We start from the raw sequence: 23,004 nt of genomic DNA, 5'->3' as shown, positions 1-23,004 counted from the left end.
TTTCATAAAAAATAAATCTTTATTTTATCATTGCTGCTAAACGCCTTAGCTTCAGTTCCATGACACCGAGAAAGAAATCTAACTCATCTCTCTCTCTCCATCTTGCACTGATTAATACAAACGCCTGCATAATGTAAGGCCGTCACCAATAGAAAGATGGGATAGTTCAATTCGAGGATCAGAAACCAAATGGCTGTTTAACTTCAACATGGACTCCCTGTGCGTTCTCAAAACTTCTGACATCTCATCACCTTCTGCAAATGCAACTGAGCCAAACCACAGGGTGTTGTCGTATGCAATAATTCCTCCTACCTTCACCAATTGTATCAGTATTTCGTGATATTTGATGTAGTTTTCCTTGTCAGCGTCCACGAACACAAAATCAAAACCCTCTTCACCCTGCATGAGATAGTACAGCTCCTTCAATCTAATGGTTACAGGTTACCTAGGTTTTTTCTATTCACATGATTTATAAGAGATCCCAACTTTGATTTGGGGCCTTACAAATGTTTATGGCCCATTGGGCCTCCAAAATACTTACTCTACAGTCCAACCACTAGAGGTGCACTTTGGGCGAGTCTGGATTGAGTTATCAAAATTTAAATGGGCCAGGCTCAAAGGACCGGGCCTGAAGTAGTGTAAATCTGTTAACTTGGGCTAACCCAAGTTGCACTCCTACTAACCACGAAATCTTTAGAATGATTAAGGCCCATTTGTGCAACTTTGATTTTGGACCAAGTTCATATTTTTCAACCTCTAACCCTAAGGTTTCTAATTTGACCTTAAACCCTGGGTTTAGGTAAGGCCCAATGTTTAAAATATATGGATCTTTTAAAAAATTGCTACGATACGCCCGATCGTGTTAAAATTTGAACCTTGGTAAACCTAACCAAGAAGCACCCCTACCTACCATACCATAAAGTGAACCATGGAATAGGGAAATATAAAGAGTAATGAAGAAAAAAATGTAATTGCTTTCTTATGTACGATGTATAAGAAACTATGAACTCACATTGCTCAACATTTCCTTTATTACCGACATGGCATCAGACTCGATAAAATTGATCTTGTACTCCATGCCAGCCTTGCGGATAAATGGCAATCCTACCTCGAAGGCTTCTTTATTGATATCAATTGCTGTTATCTGCAGAGATTTAGCATAAGTATATTATCATTAGTGTTAATCAAGCAAATAATGAAAACTTTAAACACCTAATAACCATAAATCTATATCATTAACATCTTCTATATTTATATTTGTATGTTATCATTTATTGAAAAATATGAGGTTGATGTATCCCGATTTATCCAAAACTCCAATCCAATGGGATTTGGATTGGGCCCAATCACAGCCTTAGATGTGATCTCCCATCTGCCAACCAAAAACAAAATAGTATTGGGGGTATAGGATTAGACTTGAAAGTTACCAACCTTGGCGTGTTCTGGCAGTGCAAGAGCAGTGGTGAGAAGAGAATAGCCAGTAAACACTCCGATCTCTAACGTCTTCTTGGCATTCATAACCTTTAAGAGCATTGATAGGAACTGTGCTTCATCTGGCGCCAAGCTCATTATGCTCCTATATCATGTATCCAATAAACAGTTGAAGATTAAAACCACCTAAACTAATTACCTCCTTTGAATTCAAAGCAACCCCCTATCAAAGAAAGAAAGGAAGAAAAACAAGGAATGAACTTACACCGAGCCATATTTCTCAACGGTGGCCTCTCTAATTTCCTTAAGTTGCTCATGCTCCCTTGGATAAACACTTGTTTCTAAGATATACTGTGACATGAAATTATATCAGCATTAATGTTTGATTTATTCAAAAATCAATTTTTAAGGGTCTGCTTGGTTCATAACCGGAATTGGAATCAGAATAATGTATTCCTTTTATCTATTTGATTCAGACGGGAATCGGAATCAGCTGGAATGAATTCCCATTTTTAAGAAAGGGGGAGGGAATGACTATTCTCTCAAATAGAGGTATCATTCTACCAGGAATGGGAATGGCTTCCAATTCCGCCCGATCAAACTGTTGAAATCGAAATGAATCCAAACATCTGATTGTTACTAGCTTTATTGATTGGATCTCAGTGTAGATTTGAATGGCAAAAGAACAAACCTTGGTGAGAGCTTCACTTTGCAGGATGCTAGTTGGCAAATCGTTATACCCCATGGCTGAATATCCTCCGGAGAGAAATGTTGAAATGCAAAGCAAGACGAAGAGGCTAGGAAGTAGAATGATGAATTAGAACTCCAGCTATATTTTTATAGGCAATTTCTATAATGTCCGATCTCTTATTTTTATATTGAATTAAATTTTTTCCCCTTTTTCCGAGTAGGAGACCGACCAGTAGTCATTTGCTTGAAATGTAATTAATTTATTTTGTTCTGGAAGTGGAGTCTATTGACTATTCCAATAAGTTTTATATTTCATTAAATTGTTTTATTTGACACATGGGGTTGTTGTGTGGATATCTGAATTCGGATTTTCTTTTCACACAATCTTCTTTGCAGCCGTGCATTATAAATATTTTTCCATGAATAAAAAATATATGATTGTAACTGCAAAATGCTGTGAGGTAGGTCTGACTCGAAGCCCAAACCTGACACAGTGTAAGTAAGGCCTAAATTCTGGTCGTCTAATTTAAATTGACCTTCATCAATATATGAAAGAAAAATAAAATAAAAAATTGATTTTTTTTTTTTATATTTTGAACCATGAATATTAGGTGTATAGTGCATTTCGGATGTATCAATGCTTTCAACCATAAATACATTTATATTGATTCTTTGCTTTTCTTTTTACAGGCAATTAACTATTTTTTTATATGAATAAGGGTTCGACTATGATATAAAAAAGATATACTATCTGAAAAAATTCAGATTAAACATGTTAGCCAAGAAGAGGGACGCACGACCCCTGAGTCACCTACTTTCTAATTAATATTCAAAGTGTCCAGATGCATTAATGCATTAGGTAAACGCCGCCTAAATAGACTATACCGGAAGATTAGTGGATTAGAAGAATTTGATTTGATAGCTGTTTAACTTTATTGGATGTGTAATCAATCATTTTCTCCAAACCAGTGGTAGATGGAATGATTGTTGGTCATACGTAATTAAAGTAATTTAGGGTTGTTATTGAGCAAAATGATTAGTGATGCTGCCATTAAAACAGTTATTAAATTCGACTGTGGATTTTTTGCCGACAAGAATTTTACCCACACGGCCATGCTTACTCACAAAATACTACCTCGATGTATTGGGAATATTTTTTCATGCATAATAATATGTAGGAGGTGTTTTTTTTTTGGATTTTGAGAGAGAGAAAGTTAGTTAATTGGATTTTGATTCCCATTAATTAAAAATTTCATGTTCTTTTTTTAGATATATGTGGGGATGTGATACCTATCTTCTAAGTGGGTAAATAATTTTCTCAATTTAGGGGAAAGTTGCTAACACTTGAAAGAGACAAAATTGTCCCTTATAATAATGGATTTTTATGGATAAAATGGCCATTACTTTATTTACATGGGATAGGACTGTTCATAACAATACCCAAACCAACCAAACCGACTAACCCGGACCGATCCAACCCGAGTTGGCCGGTTTTTCTTCAGCACCGGTCGGTTACAGTTTTACTATATATATATTTGTGGAAATATATATATATATATATATTAGCTTTATTTCAGAAATATACATATTATATATAAAATATCAGTTTTAATCCATCAAATCATTTTTAATTTCTAGGCATCCAGCCTTTGCTTTCTTAGACTTGATTCCTTTACCATTTACACCGAGAGAATCATTCACAAAACTGATTCAAATCGACCCAAACCGATTCAAACCGACTAGGTCGGTTTTACTTAGTACTGGGTCGGTTTTGGTTTCATTTCTAGGTAAACCGACCAGGTCGAGTTGGTTGAAAAAATGCCAGTAAACCGACCCAACCCAACCCAACCCGTGAACAGCCCTAACATGGAAAATAAAACAACATGAGTAAATACAGTTACCCGGGTAAATCTTTCCTGAGAAACAATTACCTGGGTAAGTGCATTTACCCAGATAAATAACTTACCGAAATGCAAATTCTGTTATGTTAGATGGGCAGGTATGGAAAGAACTATCATGGTCAGAAAATCCAGGCTCATCAAATTCTGTTGATCATTTTTTTGTTTTTTTTCAATCCACTTGGATCTGCTGGAATACTAGTGCCTCCTTAGGAGGGTTTTCGAGATGTGACTACTGGCATTCTAAATTGGGTCCATACAAGAATTTCAAAAGCTTTGTTTGGTAAAAATCTAGGAAGTTAACAAGGGCCTTCTGAACGTCCAACTACTACACAAACATAAAACTACTCTGAGTAGCTTCTCTGGAACACCGATGCAAAACCACCCCAGCTCAATTTACACAATGCACCCCAAACACATAAGCCCTTTCTAAGAAAACCACGAAAGGGAAAAATAACTAAGAAACAACTGATAAAACCATAAGACTATAATTCAAAGGAGGAGAAGAACAAGGAGAAATTCTTTCTCTTGAAAAACATGTACAAGAGGGGCCGAAGGCCACACTATATATACAAGTTGTGGGCAGAAAAATAGTAAGTAAAAGAAAAAGAAAGTAAAGGAAAAAGGAAAGTCTAGCAAGATATTATGCACCTCCCTATCTAATCAAGATATTATACACCTTCCTAATTCGGGGGATATACACTTTTTTAATTGTAATTTCCTATTATACACCTTCCTAATTCGTGGGATATTATTCACTTTCCTATTACTCCCCCTCAAGTTGGAGCATGAGGGTTCGAAGTGCCCAACTTGCAAAGGAGAAATTGAAATTGTCGCCTGCCAAGACCTTTAGTGAACAAATCCGCTAACTGTAAATATGATGGAAGGTAGCGTGGTAAAATTTCGCCAGAAAGCAGCTTTTCACGTACAAAATGGCAATCTACTTCGATGTGTTTGGTCCTCTCATGGAAAACGGGATTGCTCGCAATGTGTAAAGCTGCATTGTTGTCACAGAAAAGACTAGTGGCTCCTGACTGTGGTGTTAATAATTCACTCAATAGTCTTCGCAACCAGACTATTTCACCAGTAGCCATGGCCATGGCCATGGCCCTATATTCTGCTTCAGCCGAGGATCTAGACACTGTGGGTTGTTTCTTGCTCCTCCAAAGAATAGAAGAAGAACCAAGTTGGAAGTACAATCCTGTCACTGATTTTCTGGTCAAAGGGCAGTTTGCCCAATCTGCATCGCAGTATCCTCGCAATATCATGTCATTCTCACCATTTAGCAATATACCTTGCCCTGGGCATCCCTTGAGATATCTCAGAATGCGCACTAGGCCATTCCAATGTTCAACTCGGGGTTGCTGGACAAACTAGCTAAGCACATGCACAGCATAAGTAATGTCGGGCCTCGTGATTGTCAGATACAATAGTCGTCCCACCAACCTTCGGTATTGATTGGGATCAGAATGAAAAATCCCATTGGCGTACCCCAAATGATGATTTTTCTCAATTGGGGTATCTACGGATTTGCATCCAGTCAGTCCAGTTTCTTTCAAAATATCCAAATCAAACTTGCGTTGATTCAAAAACAATCCAGTAGTGGACCGAGCTACCTCTATCCCAAGGAAATATTTCAAATTTCCTAGGTCCTTTATCTTGAAACAACTGTTGAGATACGCCTTGAACTCTGCACACGTTTCTGAACTGTTTCCAGCTAGTATAATGTCATCAACATACACCAAGAGACCAAGAAAGATGTTTCTCTTTCTGTATATGAAGAGAGTGCTTTCCGCAGTGGATTGCCTGAAACCATACTCACACAAGGATGCTGTCAGCTTTGCGAACCAGTTTCTAGAAGCCTGTTTTAGGCCATATAGAGATTTTCGTAGCCTGCATACTGCATTTGGTTTTTCGGAGCTGAAACCTGGTGGGAGCTTCATGTAAATTTCTTCTTTGAGGTCACCATGCAGAAATGCATTGTTTACATCCATTTGATGAAGTTCCCATCCCTTTGCTACTGCCACTACTAAAAAAGTACGAACAGACACATGCTTTGTTACTGGGGCGAAGGTCTTTGTATAATCCTCTCCCCATCTTTGAGTGAAGCCCTATAAAACTAATCTTGCCTTGAAACGTTCGATACTTCCATCCGATTTGTATTTAATTTTGTAGACCCATTTGCATCCGATCACTTTCTTTCCCGGAGGCAAACTCACAATTTCCCATGTTTTATTTTCTTCCAGGGCCTTAACTTCTTTGTCCATTGCCTTAATCCATCGTTCATCTTTGACTGCCTGTGTATAACTGGTTGGCTCATCATGAGAATCGATGGCCGCTAAAAAAGCTTTATGAGTTGAACTAAATTTACTATGGCAAATGTAGTGTGTTAGAGAATGGGCCTTACCTACAGCCGCCTTTCGGACTGAGTTCACGTTGGATGGGGGTTTCATCGCATCACACACAGTCTCTTAAATATCCAGGCCGTTTTGTTTCTCGTTGGGGTTGCTCATGTCGCAGAACTAATTGTTCATTTTTGTTTCTTTGTGGTGTGCTCACTGCAGCTTGGTCAGACGCATTCGTTCCTTGATGTTCTTCTGAATTTGTTTCCACATTAGTTGCGTGGACCCCTTCCTCATTTGCACCTATATGCTGGTTGCCATTAGCCCCAACAAGACTCTTATCCCTAAATGGCTCATTTTCATCTTCCACAATCATGTGCTCCCCCTCACTTGGGAGTCATTCTCCTCTGACTGGCTCATTATTGTTGAAAGGAAAGACTTCCTCATAGAAATGTACATCTCGGGATGTGAAGATATCTCCTTTCTCCAAATTATACATTTTCCATCCTTTCTTTCCATATGGGAAACCAACGAAAATACACTTCTTGGCACGTTCTCCAAACTTATCCTTTCCAATGCCTTTCCTTTTGGCATACGCAAGGCACCCAAAAACCTTAATGTGAGAATAATTGGGTATTTTTCCAAACAACACTTCAAATGGTGTGTGACCTCCCAGCACACTGCTTGGAGTGTAGTTAATTAGATGAACTGCTGCCATAACACATTCCCCCCAAAACTTCAAAGGTAAATTGGCTTGGAAGCGTAAAGCTCTCGCCACATTGAGGATGTGTTGGTGCTTCCTTTCTACTCTCCCGTTTTGTTGCAGTGTCCCAACGCAAGAGGTTTGATGAATGATTCCTTGGTTAAGGAAAAATTCGTTGAAAGTCCCAAAGAATTCTGTTCCATTGTCACTAGGAACTATCTTGATATCGACCCCAAATTGTTTCCTAACCATTGCACAAAAGGACATAAAGACCCTTTGAGTTTCTGATTTATCATGCAAAAGATATACCCATGTAGTACGTGTAAAATCATCCACGATGGTTAAGAAATAATGGGCTCCTGAGAGAAATGGAGTATGATACCGACCCCATAAGTCACAATGTACTAACTCAAATGCACGTGAAGCTTTATTGTCGCTTAAAGGAAAAGGAATCCGTGTCTGTTTTGCACGATGACATATATCACAATACTCAATATAACTACCATTACGGTCAAAACCACATACTCCAGATAAGTACGATAAATTTTTCTCAAAAAGATGTCCTAGACGCTTGTGCCATAATTCCTCTGTATTCTTCTTGGCGGCCATTGCAAGAGCACTATGTGTGTTTCGTAGATAATATAGGCCATCCTTGAGATCACCCAGTCCAATCAGCGTCCGTCGGGTGGGGTCCTGTATCAGACAAACAATCAAATAGTAAGTAATAACACAACCCATATCCTCACTTAACTTTCTTGAAGATATCAAATTACATTTAAAATTTGGAACATAAAGAACATCCTTTAATTTGATATGTCTGTTAATCATGATGTCCCCTATTTTATTCACTTTCAAAGAATCCCCATTCGGGATGATGATTCTTTCGTCCCTTCCAGCCTCTCGAACATTCTCGAAGACTTTAAGATTACTAGATACGTGGTGTGATGCACCACTGTCAATAATCCAATTTGATAAGTGAACCAAGGGAAATTTCTTACCAGACAATGCATCATGGATCATGTTTTCTGAATCACCTGTACCCAATAGAGACATTAAACGATCAAGTTGGGCTTGTGTGAGGGACGACATCTGTATAGTGTTGTTTGATGCTCCCACTTCTTCAGTGGCAGCACCTGCTCAGCCTTGAATGGCATTGGCCGTAGCTCCTTTGCCTCCACGACTTCCATTCCCTCATCCTCGACCACGGCCTGCTTTACCTCCGTTTCGATTCTTCCAGTGTTTCGGGTACCCGATGATTTCAAAGCAGCGGGATTTGTCATGTCCAGGTCAATTGCAGTGAGTACAGACTACGGGTAAATCAGCAAAGTCTCGCCCTTCTCTTGTTTGACCCCTTTGATCTAATTTACCTTGGCTTGCAAAGGCAACAGCTTGTACCCTTGGATCTTCGCGCTGCCCTGCCTTTAATTATAACTCTTCTCTTGATATCATGGCAAAGCAGCGAATGAGTGAGGGTAGTGGGTCCATGCTTATAATGTTTGATCTAACAGTACCATAACGATCATCAAGGCCCATTAAAAATTTATAGACCTTTTCATTCTCTCTTTCTTCCAATATATTGATCAATGTTTTGCACGTCGATCCACATACACAAGTATTGGTTTTAGTGTACTGATCTAACTGATCCTATATTCCCTTTAGTTTATCATAGTAATCTGTGACACTCAGTGACCCTTGTCTGAATTCATTTAATTCCCCTTTCAATTGATATATTCGATGACCATGTCCTTGATGATATCTTTGTTGAAGTTCAATCCACAACTCTTTAGCATCATCAAAGGAAATTATAGTGTTTTGTATGCTTTTGTCGACGCAATTATAGATCCATGAAACAACCATAGCATTGCATTTATCCCAAGTATTTTTGCCAATGTCTTCCGCCTTATCTTTCTCTAGAGTTCCATCAATGAAACTCAATTTGTTTTTAGATTTTAGAGCTCTTTGAAAAGCCCTTTCCCAAATATGATAGTTCTCTCCATTAAGAATGATTTGGCGTAGAAGCATACCTGGACTATCGGACGAGCTCAGATAATATATAGACGTTGGATCGCTGATTGATGGAATTTTGAAAGAGGTGGATGAACTGCTCCTAGTCATTGCTTCAGACAGGAGGTTACCCGAAATACGGTTGGATTGAAGAAGTGGTTCGGTACACACTGAACCTCACTGTTATGAGTCACACGACTCCTCTTCTTCGATGGGCACACACCCTCTGAACGGATTAGTGGTGAAACTCACCACCGCTCTGATACCATAAGAAAACCACGAAAGGGAAAAATAACTAAGAAACAACTGATAAAACCATAAGACTATAAATCAAAGGAGGAGAAGAACAAGGAGAAATTCTTTCTCTTGAAAAACATGTACAAGAGGGGCCGAAGGCCACACTATATATACAAGTTGTGGGCAGAAAAATAGTAAGTAAAAGAAAAAGAAAGTAAAGGAAAAAGGAAATTCTAGCAAGATATTATGCACATTCCTATCTAATCAAGATATTATACACCTTCCTAATTCAGGGGATATACACTTTCTTAATTGTAATTTCCTATTATACACCTTCCTAATTCGTGGGATATTATTCACTTTCCTATTACTTTCAAATGGGCTCTTTAATGTTTATAATATGCTACACGATGAATCATGAGTGTCTATAAAAAAGATAATCAACATGTACAAGTGGGTTCCGTGTGTATAAAATACGGATGCATTCAATTGTGAATGGTTATGTAGCCCATTGTACATACCAGTTGTTTGCAAGAAACCCAAGTGTCGTTGAACATAGATTCAAGGAAACCTAATTGAGCATTGACAAAAAAGAGTTGATGAATATTTGTAATTAGGTGATAACGACATACCCGAACCTTAGTGGAATGATATTTGTTAAAAAAAATAGGATAAGACAATGAGAAAATTTAATTTATTTAACCTTTTTATAAGATCAATTGCCTTAACACAAATTAATTTTAAAAAATCTAAAAGTAAAAATCCTCTCGCATTACAAAATGAGGGCACCGAATGGGTTAGAAACTGTTGGAGAAAATGGGGTCACTGTAATTTTGGAGGAGAAGCTCTAAGGCGCGTCTGAAGACACTGCCTTTAGAACATTATTTACCCCCACTCAGTTTTACTAAGTTTGCTGTTGGGTTACAGGCAAATTCGTTCCCAGGATACAACAGAGCCTTGGGCGAGAATCTGCAACCAGCAAAGTTGAAGAGTCTCCAAAGAAACCTTCTGTGAGACTGTAGCAGACCGGATTAAGAGAGAGAGAGTGAATTTAGAAATTGTGTGATTTGGAGTCTGATTCATGCTCCTTAAATAATTTGTGAAGAGGTATGAGGAAAAGGTAGGTGTTGGTTTAGAGAAGGCACCTTGAATAGTCACAATTTCAAACATTGTGACTGTTTAAAAAATAGTTAACAGTTAGTGACTGTTAACTTTGAATTGTGCCTCTTGATCACACCTGATCGAATCGTGACCGTTGATCTCATCAACGGTTATCAACGATCAACAACGCACCAAAACCAAAGTCACCCATCGCGAGCCACGCGGGTGCGAGCAAAATGCGCCTCATTGCGCCGCACACACACGCGCGCGCGTTGCGCGGTATCGAATCCCCATACTCTTCTCTACTAATTCTAAGGAGTGTAAATCAGCTCCTATTGAAATACTGAAAACAAAACTTATAATTTTCCAAAGTGGGACAAGTTCAAAACTGGGTTTTTGTAAGAGAAAAAACTGATTTTTCAATCAAGTGTGTATGTGCAATTTCTCATGTAATTGACCAATCAAACCCATTGGATTTAATCTCTTATGAGATTAAAATCCAACAGAAACAAAGTGGGCTAAACAACTTATCAAGAGTGAACACTTCACTATGCCAGTGTTCAATAAGTTGGGAGTTACACATGGGCCCATGTGGATGAAACACTGGCATGTTCATTCTTGATAGGTCCCCTAGTCCACCTTATTCTTGGTAGGGGTGTCAATTGAACAGGATTTGATCTAATCCAATCCAGTCCAATATAAGTCCATTACAGATGAGTCAGGTCCAACCCACCAGTCCTAGTTCTTGGTCCATCCGGACTACAAAATGACATGTGAGAAGAAAACTCTTAAAGCAAAAGATCTTTCTACCTAACAATTCCTAAAGCGAGATGAAAACAACATGACATGTGAGAATTTGGACCGATCAAAGCTCTGCATGTTGAACCCTTCTCTCAAACTAGACAACAATGGCGGGCGCAGCTGTGCTGGCAAGTGGACCAAAAGGCTGCACTTGTATAAAGCCATTCAGAAGGTGCCTTACACGAATCCATTATTTTCATATAAAACAAAAGAAAATTGACATTTTTAACAGTTAAAAGTTTGAATATTGACTAAAATTTTTTGTGTTTAAGTTGAAATTTTCATTAAAAAAAAAAAGAAAAAACCAAGACAAATGAGACCAATACAGACCATACAAAAATGATAACACAAAGAGAAGAAGGAAAACAACTATCAGTTTCATCAATATTATACACCATAATACAACTTACTAAAATTAAAAAAAAAAACATATTTAGTATTTTGGTTACCTTCAATATATTGATACCTTCGACCTTGCTTGAAATGGGGATATAGCTGGATTAAAATGAAGGCAACTCTCCTTTTATATAATTTAAAGTTAATGGATTGGGTTAGGTATAACCCAATCCATTAATCTATAAGATGAAAAGATGAAATGACATTTTTTCTTAATCTATAAGATGAAAAGACATTTAAATATCCAATATATAATTTTAAATGATTTTATTCAAAAAAAAAAAAAGATTAAATGGTTTGCATGCTTTGAAGTTTAAACACCGAAGTCAAATACCGAATATTGTGGATTCTACCCTTAGTGGAATAACTGGGCCAGGTTCTTTGGGTGGGTGTAGGCATGTTTTGTCCAATAATCATAACGCTCCTGCCATTGATGAAGAGGAGCCCAACTCAATGGTGAGGCCCTTTTTTTCTTTCTTTTCTTTTTATTTTATTTTTATATTCATGTTCTTAGGGCTAGGGCTGTCAATTGGACTGAATTTGGTTCAATCCGTTCCAATCCAATATTGCTCTATTTATAAATAGGCTGAACCAAATTCAGTCCAAATCCATACAAATCAAGTCCAATCCAATCCAAATAAAATGCAAATGGACTGGATTGGACCCAATCCAGTCCAAATTGAATCTAGCACCAAAATAATATGAAAAACCCAGAAAATATATAAAAAACTACAGCACCTGATGCAATCTAATCCAGTCCAATTAAAAGTGCTTTTGTAGAAGTACTTTTTATAAAATCTTTTATAAAAGTGCTTTTGTAAAATTGTTTTTCGTAAAAGTGATTTCATAAAAGTATTTTTATGTTGGCCTCAATTTTTGTTGGTTTCAATTTGGATGAGGATTTGACCTCATGATCGGATTATTGGAAATTTGGTTTAGGTTCAATTCAAACCGACAAGAATATAGACCAACTTATTTTGGGTTGGACCAATCCAATAATTATAATGGACTGTCCAAATCCAATTTGATAAGATTTAGATTGAATTGAATCCAATCCAAAATCGGTCCATTGACACCCTACTTGGGGCTATACAACGGTAGTAGCACATCTCCATACCTTTAACTTCCCCAACTCTGGTGTCAGTGGGATTTGATCCTGATTCTCCACTACAAACATCAAAAGACCCAACCAACTGAATCATGACCAATTGGTTAATGGTGAGGTCTTTTTTATTTCATCTTTTGATTTACCATCTCTATTATACCTGCAAGGCTGAGGTGGCAAGCCCAACCTTACCACCTACCTAGCCATGGAAGTTTTTATATGGAGAGTTCGGATCTCCTGCCCACGAGAACTCTGCCCACATTTATCTCAGCCATTCATGGAGAACATCTCATCTTCTGTATAGTATTATGCAGGGGGAGATGTTCCCAATTCATGAGGGGTAGTGCACTGTGGGTAGGCATGGGCAGGAGATCCGGTGTCTTTATATGGAACTGCCAAAATTGGAGAGTCTAGTTCTCCACTTCAAGTGGATTCTAGAATGCATGAGTTGGATTCTCCACTTCAAGGGACGCTCTCACCACTACACCACATATCCTTAAATGGATTCTAGGATGCCTGAATACCAATTGTAGGACATAGGACTGCAACTTGAGTTGGATTAACCCAAAACCAGCCTACAAAGGACAGTTTGGGTTAAAGTTCAAGCTACGGTTAGAGTCAAAAAGTATGAACTCAATTTAATTGAAAAGATTATTTTTTTTTTTAAAGCTGAGATGAAAAGATATTTTAATACTGAAGATTAAGTTTTAAATGATTTTTCTCAAAAAAAAATGTAAGACTTAATGCCAAGGGATTAAAATAGTAAAAGAGGTCAAAGTAGTAATTCAAATTATATTTTTAGTCCTCACAATTAAAGAGTGGCTAAAATCATAGGTAAAAAAGAATTGACATAGATCTAATTGGTAGAATTTATTAGTACGAAAAAATACTTTAAATATGGGATTTAATGAGAAACAATGGGAGTTAATACCTTAAGTTTAAATATAGGAATTAATGACCGGGAATTAAATAGGTGAAAAAGTAATAATTCAAATTATATTTTCATCCCTCACAATTTGAGTGGGATTAAATTCAAGTGTAAGGTTATTTTGATCAATAAAAGTTTATAGTCTCATTTGTAGACTTTTAATGATGATGATGATGATGGTGATAATATAATAATATAGATATTGTGAAAGAATGGACTTGTAAAGCACTACCATAATATAGTCCAACCATGATTCACTTAGCCTATTAAGTAATTAAACGCAAATTGAAGGACGAAATGGACAAAAACCAAGTGTGAGAAAATTCTAGAGAATACCCAAAAATATTAAAAATAGGAACCCCCTCCCCCCCCCCCCCCAATATCCATATGGGGGAACCCAAGAACCTGAACAACCCAAATACCAAGGCCATCTATTTTTTCCTCTCATCCTCTCTATTTTGGTGGAAACATTGGCATTCTCGTCTAACTCTTGAAGACCCCTTTTCTCTTCATCGTCTCTGGCTATCTTTTCTGACTCAGAAAGTTTAGTGAACAATATCTATATGGATGTTGAAACGGACTGGCATACTCAGCCCATAAAGCAGAAAGTCTTACATTTACTATCTTTTTTTTATATAGTAGTTATAAACCATGTAAATAGAAGTATGAATATGGGTGCTCAGGAACTCGCATATAATGCGTGTAAATATATAATATAGTAGTAGAAGGTGAGAGCAGCCAAAATAGTCCTTGTAATATTTTAATATAAGCAATGCAAGCTTTCTGAGGATTAAAAGAAAAAAACTGTTGGGATTCCAACATTAGCAAACTATGATGGCCTAATCTCCTTGGACCTTTGGAGGACCAACCATTCTTCACTGAAATTCACTCTCCAACAATCAGAAAAAATCTTTAAAATTTTGGGGCTAATTTCGTTTAAAAAATCTTTAGAATTTTGGGGGCTAATATCTCATAACTAGAGTAATAAATGCCAAACCAAATTTTTTTCTCAATAATAGATATCTTTGCCATTGAATAAGGGGCTAATGTAATAGAATGAACTCATATATCACTGCAGTAGTTTGGAACAATGTTGTGGACAAATCAGCCTATGGATCTAAGCCCTAACCAACTTAAGAGTGTTATGCCAATCTCTTTCCCCTGTATGCATGCATAGCCTCCCTGTCTATAAATATAGGGGAGTCCTTCCATTTAGGAGCGACTTCTAACATATTATCTTCCCAATTTCCCTGAATTCTTACGCCTTCTCCCTCTAGCTGAGACCTTATCTCTTTGAAACCATAACTTTTTCAGCCATCCATCTTCTTAACTTTAGAGCTAAGCTCATCTCACCACTGCCTTACATCATAAAAAATATAGATAGATGGAGATAGATATAGATATGGAAATGATAACCCTTCACCCCATATTGTTGGTTGCCAATTTGCTAAGCTCAATACTAATCCCTACATGATAGCATCTCATGTGCTTGGGAATCATGCATATTGATCACATGTAGATAAATAAGAAGGTAATAAGGCACAAGGCCTTCATAAACATTTTTATTTTCAACTAATTCCAAAGATAAATCATTTTTGTCTAAACGTTTCCCCATTATTCTTCCATGGCCTTTGGTAGGTTGAGCATTATTTGGTTAAAACCAAAATGTTCAGTTTTGATTTTTTTTTTGTTTGGTTAATTGGGTTTTTAGAATTTAAAATTTTACTAATCGAATTTCGTTATAACGAACCAAAATTGAGTTTTGGTTGGGCTTTCCAATAAGCGAGGTTTAAAATTTTGATACGATATATGGGGCGTATTGTATCGTATCATATCTTTGAAAACAAATACAGGATACACATGGAAATCGGGTGCCTCATCTTTTTTTCATGCATATCAAACCCGTATCGGGGCATATTGGTAGCGTATCAACGAAAAAGATACGGCCAAAAATTGGAAAAAAAAATAAAAAGAGGGAAAGCAAACTTTTTTCCCTGAAATAATTCTTCTTACACCCCAAATGATTCTAAAACTCCAAACCTCATTCCTAGAGTGCTAAGTTTGCAAAAATTTGCAAGAAACAAGTGTGAACTGTTAATTCTTTGAAGATTTTTCAAAATTTGAAAAAAGAAATATGGTAAAAATAGGTAATTTTTTTAATTTTTTATAATATCTTATTATTTCTTTTTTTTCTTGAATGTTTAAATTTATTTTGATCTACATTTCTTATATTAAAAATCACAATTTATTGTGTTATTAGTAAATTTATGGAAATTTCATGAAGATACTTGAGGAAAATATAAATTAACAAAAAAATTGAAAATGTAATTTTTTCTCTGCCTATAAAGACCAATTATGTTTTAGATCTATGAATTTATCTATCATATCCATAGAGCAATTGAAATTTCTTCTTTAATATTTTTTTTTATTTTTTTATTTTTAGAATTAAAAAATAAATAATAATTAATTATATTTTATCATTTGATCACAACAATTGAATATATTATAATTTTATGGATGATCTACCATATCCACAGACCAATTGAAATTTCTTGTTTACTAATTAACTTTTTATTTTTATATTTTAAGAATTAAAAAAATAATTAATTAATTATATTTTATCATTTCATCACAATGATTGAATATATTATAATTCTATAGACGATCTATCATATCCACAAAGCAACTGAAATTTATTTTTTAATATATTATATAATGTTTATTTATTTTTTATAGTTTCTAGAAATAAATAATAACTATTTAAATAATAAATAATTATTAATTATATTTTCAATTAGAAGTTGTGCCAGTGCATGTTTTATGGTTGGATAGGAGAGTTGGGTTTTTCCCATCCCATAAAACATTAAAACTTAAGAATTATAATTTATAAGTTATAGTAATTTAATGTATATACACATCATTGAGGTCTTATATTTAGTGTTGTTGATGTAATTCTATGATTTATTAAAGTATTTATAGTGTTTCCAAGCATATCTATGCGTATCTTATTTTTTCTCCGATACGCATGTGTATCCAAGGCGTATCTCGATACATCTCTTAAAATTGCCTTTCCGATACACTTGGCATTTCTGACACTTTGAACCTTGCTTGTAAGGGAATTGGATAATTTGGTTTTGATTTATTCGGTTCAATTATTAACCAAATAAACTAAATGCTCACCCTTACTAATTGAACAAATTTAATTAACGATCCCTAAGACCGTACAAAAGATTACTTTTATAACCAAAAAAATCTCACAAAGACTTATGGAGGTTTTAAAAAACTCAGGGTTAGGGGTGTTCATGGGTCGGTTTGGTTCGATCTCAAGTAGTTTGGCCACCAAACTAACTTGATTGGGCTAGGGAATTGGTTATCCAAAACTGACCAACCATTACTAAACATCGGCCAACTCGTGTTGTAACAGTTTGGGTCAATTTATCGGTTTGGTTAGTTGGTCCAAAAGATTTACATTTTAAAAATTGTAATGGTACTATTATAAAATTAAATTTAAAAATAAATTTATAATATAAAATATTTTGAACAATAAAATGTTTCCATATTAGAAATTAAATTTAAAACATAAAATATTAATAAATCTATGGTTGAGTTGGGTCGGTTTACACATGGCCAAACTGAAATTGACCCGACCTCTCTGATAAGCACAATGGCTGAACCGAAGCCGACCGAAAATACTAGAAAACCAAACACCTTAGATCAAGTTGGGTTGGGTTGGTTGGTATCATCGATTTGAGAAACAATCTTGGTTAGAGTATTTATGCTTTGTTTTGTATCATTTCTCTCCATTTCTATTTATGGGAAAATGCTTGAGAAGGAACATTTTTCTATTTCTTTTGTTTGTGAGAAACAATGAATATTAAATGTACGATTGAGGGTGTGGAACTTTTCTTGACTAAAATACCCACATCTGTTATTTACTTCATCTCTAATTATGAAGGTTGAAAACATAATTTCAATTAATATTTTTTACTACATTTAATCTTCTCTCATTAACTCTTGTATTTAAGGTATTATCTCCCATTCTCTCTTATTAAATCCCATATATAAGTTATTTTTCTCTAATAAATGCTAATGATTAGATTTATGTCTGATATTTTTCACAACATAAACTCATATATTTCAAAACTTAATAAAAAGCAAAACCATTCTTTATCCAAGTGATGACTAAGCAATTCAACTATCTAAATCAAATTAGCCAATCCATGAAGTTATAGTCAAATAATAAAATTTTTAAATAGAAATAAATATAGAAAATTACAAAAATGTAAAAAAATAAACACATTTATGATATTTTTATTAATCAAATTAAAAAAGAAGTGTAATAAATAAGAATTATTTTTAATGATGATGAAAATGAAATACATAATCTAAAACTGGCCAAAAATTAAATTATTTTCCTGTTTAGCGGAGATCAGTAGTTCAATTTTTTGGTTGAATTTGTCAACCTTGAGATCAGTAGTTCAATTTTTTGGTTGAATTTGTCAACCTTTAATGTCATAATTAAATAACACAAATTAATAAAATAAGAAAACACAAAAAATAAAAAAAAAATACATACATTTTACAAAAAACATTTGGGCACATGTTATCATATATTTATCATATTAAACAAAAGATCAGTGTACATAATAGTATTATTTTTACACACAGAGAAATAAAAAAATTATAGAAAAAGAATTGAACACATCTATAACTCCATATTTACACTGTTATTAAAATTAGGGCAATTTCCTTAAACTATCACTACTGTTTAGCTAATTGACTAACTCCACCCTTATTGTTTAGTTAATGGCTTAAAATACCCCTAAGTTTTCTGACAATTGTCTATAACCGCCCTTGTCATTAATTTTCCGCCACACTTCATTCACATGTGACATCACATGAGTGATCATTGTTTTAAATTTCCTAAAATACCCTTAATGTTCAATGACCTTCTAGAAGTCGGTTCAATAGAAGCCCCATCACCTCCTTTGGAAGTCGGTTCACATGAGAAAACCAGCAGGAAGGCATGAATGAAATCGGCACATTTCTGAGAGAGAGAAAACAAGGTCATTGTGGAGTGGTTAGGGATAATTAGAAAAGAGGACGTTTGAACAAAAATGACAACAATTTCTTCTTATTTATCTATTTTCCTTCTTATTTATCTATTTTTCTTCTTATTTATCCATTCAGTTCTCCTTACAAAAACAACCGGAAAACACGATAGATCTGCCTCAAATGTACAACCACCCAGTCACCTAGAGAAGTGTCACAGTTTTTAATCAAACAACCGCTTCCACATTCATGCCTCTCTCTCTCTCAAGAAAATTAAAAAGGAAAAGACGAAAAAAATATAGAAACATTAAAGCGACATGAAGCAGATTAACTTGAGAAAACCAAAAGCATTCCCCCTCTCTCTGAAAAGCTTTCTACTCTTATATTGTTTGTTGAAGAGAAGAGAGCGAAGCAACTAATGACTCTACGACTTTCTTTCTATCTCTAGAGCTAGAAATCCTTGGAGAACGAAGAAATTGTGTTGGGAAACCCTAGAAATGGAAACCGAGAAGCTAAGGATTTGGGGATTTGTGTGGCATTCGAATGTAAGAGCCTCAGATCTGTCATGGCCAATTTTCGAGGTGGTGGGGGAGTTGTTTCACCGGTTACAATGGCTAGGGAGTTGAGTGGTAACGAGAGTGGCATTGGTGGAAGGAATGGCCATTCGTCGAGGAATTAGGTGGCACCAACGTTGGTGTCAACACCATCATTCACAATTTTGGAATCATTTAAGGAAGAGAAGACGTCAAAGAGTCGGACGTCAATGAGGCCGGATGTGTTTATAAATCTGTTGCACGGGTCGGATCCGGTGAAGGTTGAGCTCAACTGGTTGGAGAATGAAGTTAGAGGTGGGAATGCGATTTGATCTGGTGGTTTTTGGGGAGATTTGGAGGTGTTTTGGGGGGCGATTCTTGTGCTTATGGAGCTTTTGTGTTAATTATTATATTTTTACTTGCCCTTTGTAGACAAGGATCGAGAATCCAAAGAGCATAGTAGACATCCAATGACAACGACGACAAAGTAGGGCAAAGAGAAAAAGAAAGCCAACAAATGAAAAAGCCAGAAAGAGAGAAAAAGAGGGGTTTCAGATTCATATGTCGAATCCAAAGAGCGGCGCGACGATCGATGAAAGAGAAGCTGGTCTTGGTTCCAACGAAGCCAAGAAGCTTAGGGTGGGAAGGAAGAAGATGAAGAAAGAGAGAGGAGGGGTTTCAAATTCATACATTGAAGAAAGAAAGAAAGAGAAAGATCATCATGGGAACTGCTCTGAAATATCATAGTAGAACTACTCATCACTTGGGTTTTATTTTGAAATGTGAGAAATAGTGGAGGGAAAATTTGACATTTCCTTTTTTCCCTTAGCACTTAACGGTGATGTCAACTTTTAAAAGCACTAAGGGTACTTTAAGACAATATATAAACAGTAAGGGTAGTTTAAGTAAATTGTCCTTAAAAATATGAATAAGATTGTGTAACTTTCTTTTGAATAAAATACTTATTTTTTTAATTTAATCTTATTTAGTTGTGAGGTTCAAAATGTAGTTTAAACTACAATTTTCACATCATTTAATTCCCTTTCTTTAAATATTACATTTTTTTATAAATGAACAAAAAAATATATATTAAGACAATAAAACACTACAAAAAGAATAGTCTAGCCAAATAGGTAGGTTTGTCAATGATACCCAAAACTTTGCAGCCCAATATGAGGTGCTTATGTAATCCGATTCTGATTTTGCAATCTACTTCCAACTAATAGTGAAAAAATAAAATATAAAAATAAAAATATATGAAATTTATAGAAAATTTTGGATATATTATTCCTATCATTGTCATCATCTAAATTGCCACGTGCATTTACTAGCATCTATAGTAGAATGAGGAGTCTATAAACCATTGTTTTAAAAAACGACCTAGAATCGGAACCGTTTTGGCCACCGGTTTTTTGGGTCGATGGTTTGAATGGGCAGCCTGTTTTGACAAAAAAAATGGCCAAAACCGTTGAATGGGTCAAATGAGTCAACAGTTTAACCACCCGGGTCAAGGGATTGTTGACCGATTCAATGATTTTTGCCTAGGGATCGGGTTTGGGGTAAAACGGAACTGATTACTAGGACGGTTCCAGAGCCAAGCATTCTAATTGTTCAGGTCAAGAACGGTTCGAAAACCATTCTAGAAACAATACACGTGTGCAAAACTGAAAATAAATACTAAGAAAACAAAAATAACTCATAACTTTCCTTCTTGAATTCAAACTTTCCGCCACTAGTTTCACAATGGGTAAAAGAGATAGCCACTACCTATTCAACAAAATCTATAAATGGGTCAAGTCCATAAAAACCCTCTCCAAGACTCCAACCCACTATTCACTAGTGCACCCCACTATTTGAAAAAAAAAAAAAAAAAGCCTTAATGAGGCCAGCTATCAAAACCAGGGAAACTGGTTACTCTGTACATGTTTTGAGTTTAATACAAAGGGTCGCAACGGAATGATGCCACCGTTCTCTTGTGTAGTTAATCATGGTACTTAGGTTGCAATGAATCCTAGCAGTGCCATTGATAAATCATTGAAATTCACAAGTATTTTAAGGCAACCAATATGGCATTCCAATTAATAAGGGTTAATGTTAATCAATAGGTTGTTAACCTAATTAACTAGCGAGTTGCTCATCACCGCTGTATGCTTTTCTTAGCACTAACCAGGGGAAAGAAATCCTTTAAGGTGGCGTTTGATAATACTATTCATACGTTTGAAGTCTAAAATATCTGCTTTTTAAATGCAATGTTTATTTGGTATTGCATCTGAAATATGATTTGAAAAGTTTTTTCAGATTTGAAATTGTAAGACCCATGCCCGTCGCTTAACACACTCAAACATGTTTTAGATGTGGCCTAAAGTCAAAAATACCCCTACCCATTCGATCTCTCTCTCTCTCTCATGCGTAAACTTGGTCCTAGACCTCTTGTTCTTCATCGACGACCTCATCTGCACCTCACCTTCCTCCGGAGTCTCTGAACGTCAACCTTGATCGCTTTGCTACTGCTGATATTGCAGATTCCTCATGTCAACAACTCCCATACCACCAACAAGCGCACTTTGATGCACTAGCACTGGAAATGCCGAAATAGGAGGAAATCCACCACCTCCTCCTCCTCCACCACCACCATCCATCTTCTGCCTCTCCCACCTAGGATCCTATGTGGATCCTACATGATTGTACAGCACCATCGATGGCAGTGGCGAAGGAGACTGGATATGATGCAGGTACTGTACTTGGTCGTGCACCCACTGGGAAATTCTTTCCGGTAAAAGCTCCCGTGGCAACTACATGCTACGCACCTCATAGCCTCCTTGTTCCCTTCCTCACCTACTGCCATGAACTCCCCACACCCATCGTAGGAGTGGCCACAGATCGACGCCGAGTGGTTCCTCTAACATTAATTATTTTAATATTTTTTATTAAACATTAATTATTTTTTATTAATTTTACTTGTGTTATTTATTAATTGTTAATTATTTTTATTAATTAGTCATTTTTAATTATTTCATTAATTTTTAAAAATTATTTTAATTTTTATTTATGTAAATTATTAATTATTTTAATATGTTTATAGTCATTATTTTTTTTAACTTTTTATCCTTTTATTTATTAATTAGTAATTTTTAATTGTTATTTTGTTATTTTTATTCGTATTGTTTCAATATTATTTTGAACTTGAAATTTATTTTTTATGAGATAATGCAAATTGAACTCAACATTTCCAAATAGTATGTTTTAGGGGTAAAATAGTAAAATTAGTGAATTTTATATGGTAAAGAGTTGATCCAACACAAACAAAACTTATCGATTCAGAGATGGTTTTTTCCATCCCGTAAAACATTAAAACTTAAGAATTATAATTTATAAATAATAGTTAAGCATGGGATTTTTAACGGAATTATAATTAACTACAATATATTTCTTCATAAAACTAATAAAATATATTAATTTAATGTATATACACATCGTTGAGGTCTTATATTTAGTGTTGTTGATGTAATTTTATGATTTATTAAAGTATTTATAGTGTTTCCAAGCGTATCTTAGTTTTTCTCCGATACGTATGTGTATCCAAGGCGTATCTCGATACGTCTCTTAAAATTGCTTTTTCGATACACTTGGCATTTCTGATACTTCGAACCTTGCTTGTAAGGGATTTGGATAATTTGGTTTTGATTTATTTGGTTCAATTATTAACCAAATAAACTAAATGCTCACCCTTACTAATTGAACAACTTTAATTAATGATCACTATGACCGTACAAAAGATTAGTT

The 23,004-nt window shown here is 35.4% G+C and overlaps 1 protein-coding gene across 1 annotated transcript; it reads right to left on the bottom strand.

Moving 5' to 3' along the window:
• LOC104611137 (flavonoid 3',5'-methyltransferase-like) lies at positions 1–2,280 on the bottom strand. The gene is made up of 5 exons (XM_010278068.3): positions 2,123–2,280; positions 1,697–1,782; positions 1,432–1,576; positions 1,013–1,144; positions 1–399 (listed from the first exon to the last, which is right to left on the bottom strand). Exons 1-5 carry the CDS (start codon positions 2,174–2,176, stop codon positions 112–114), a joined length of 705 nt encoding a protein of 234 aa, XP_010276370.1. The 5' UTR covers positions 2,177–2,280; the 3' UTR covers positions 1–111.
• Between the last annotated feature and the right edge of the window lie 20,724 nt (positions 2,281–23,004).

The sequence above is a fragment of the Nelumbo nucifera genome, chromosome 2 (assembly GCF_055504915.1).
Source record: "Nelumbo nucifera cultivar China Antique chromosome 2, China Antique-T2T, whole genome shotgun sequence".
In the NCBI taxonomy this organism is placed as follows: Eukaryota; Viridiplantae; Streptophyta; class Magnoliopsida; order Proteales; family Nelumbonaceae; genus Nelumbo; species Nelumbo nucifera.
Note: the sequence above shows the minus strand (reverse complement) of the source record. Positions and strands in the feature narration are given on the sequence as shown.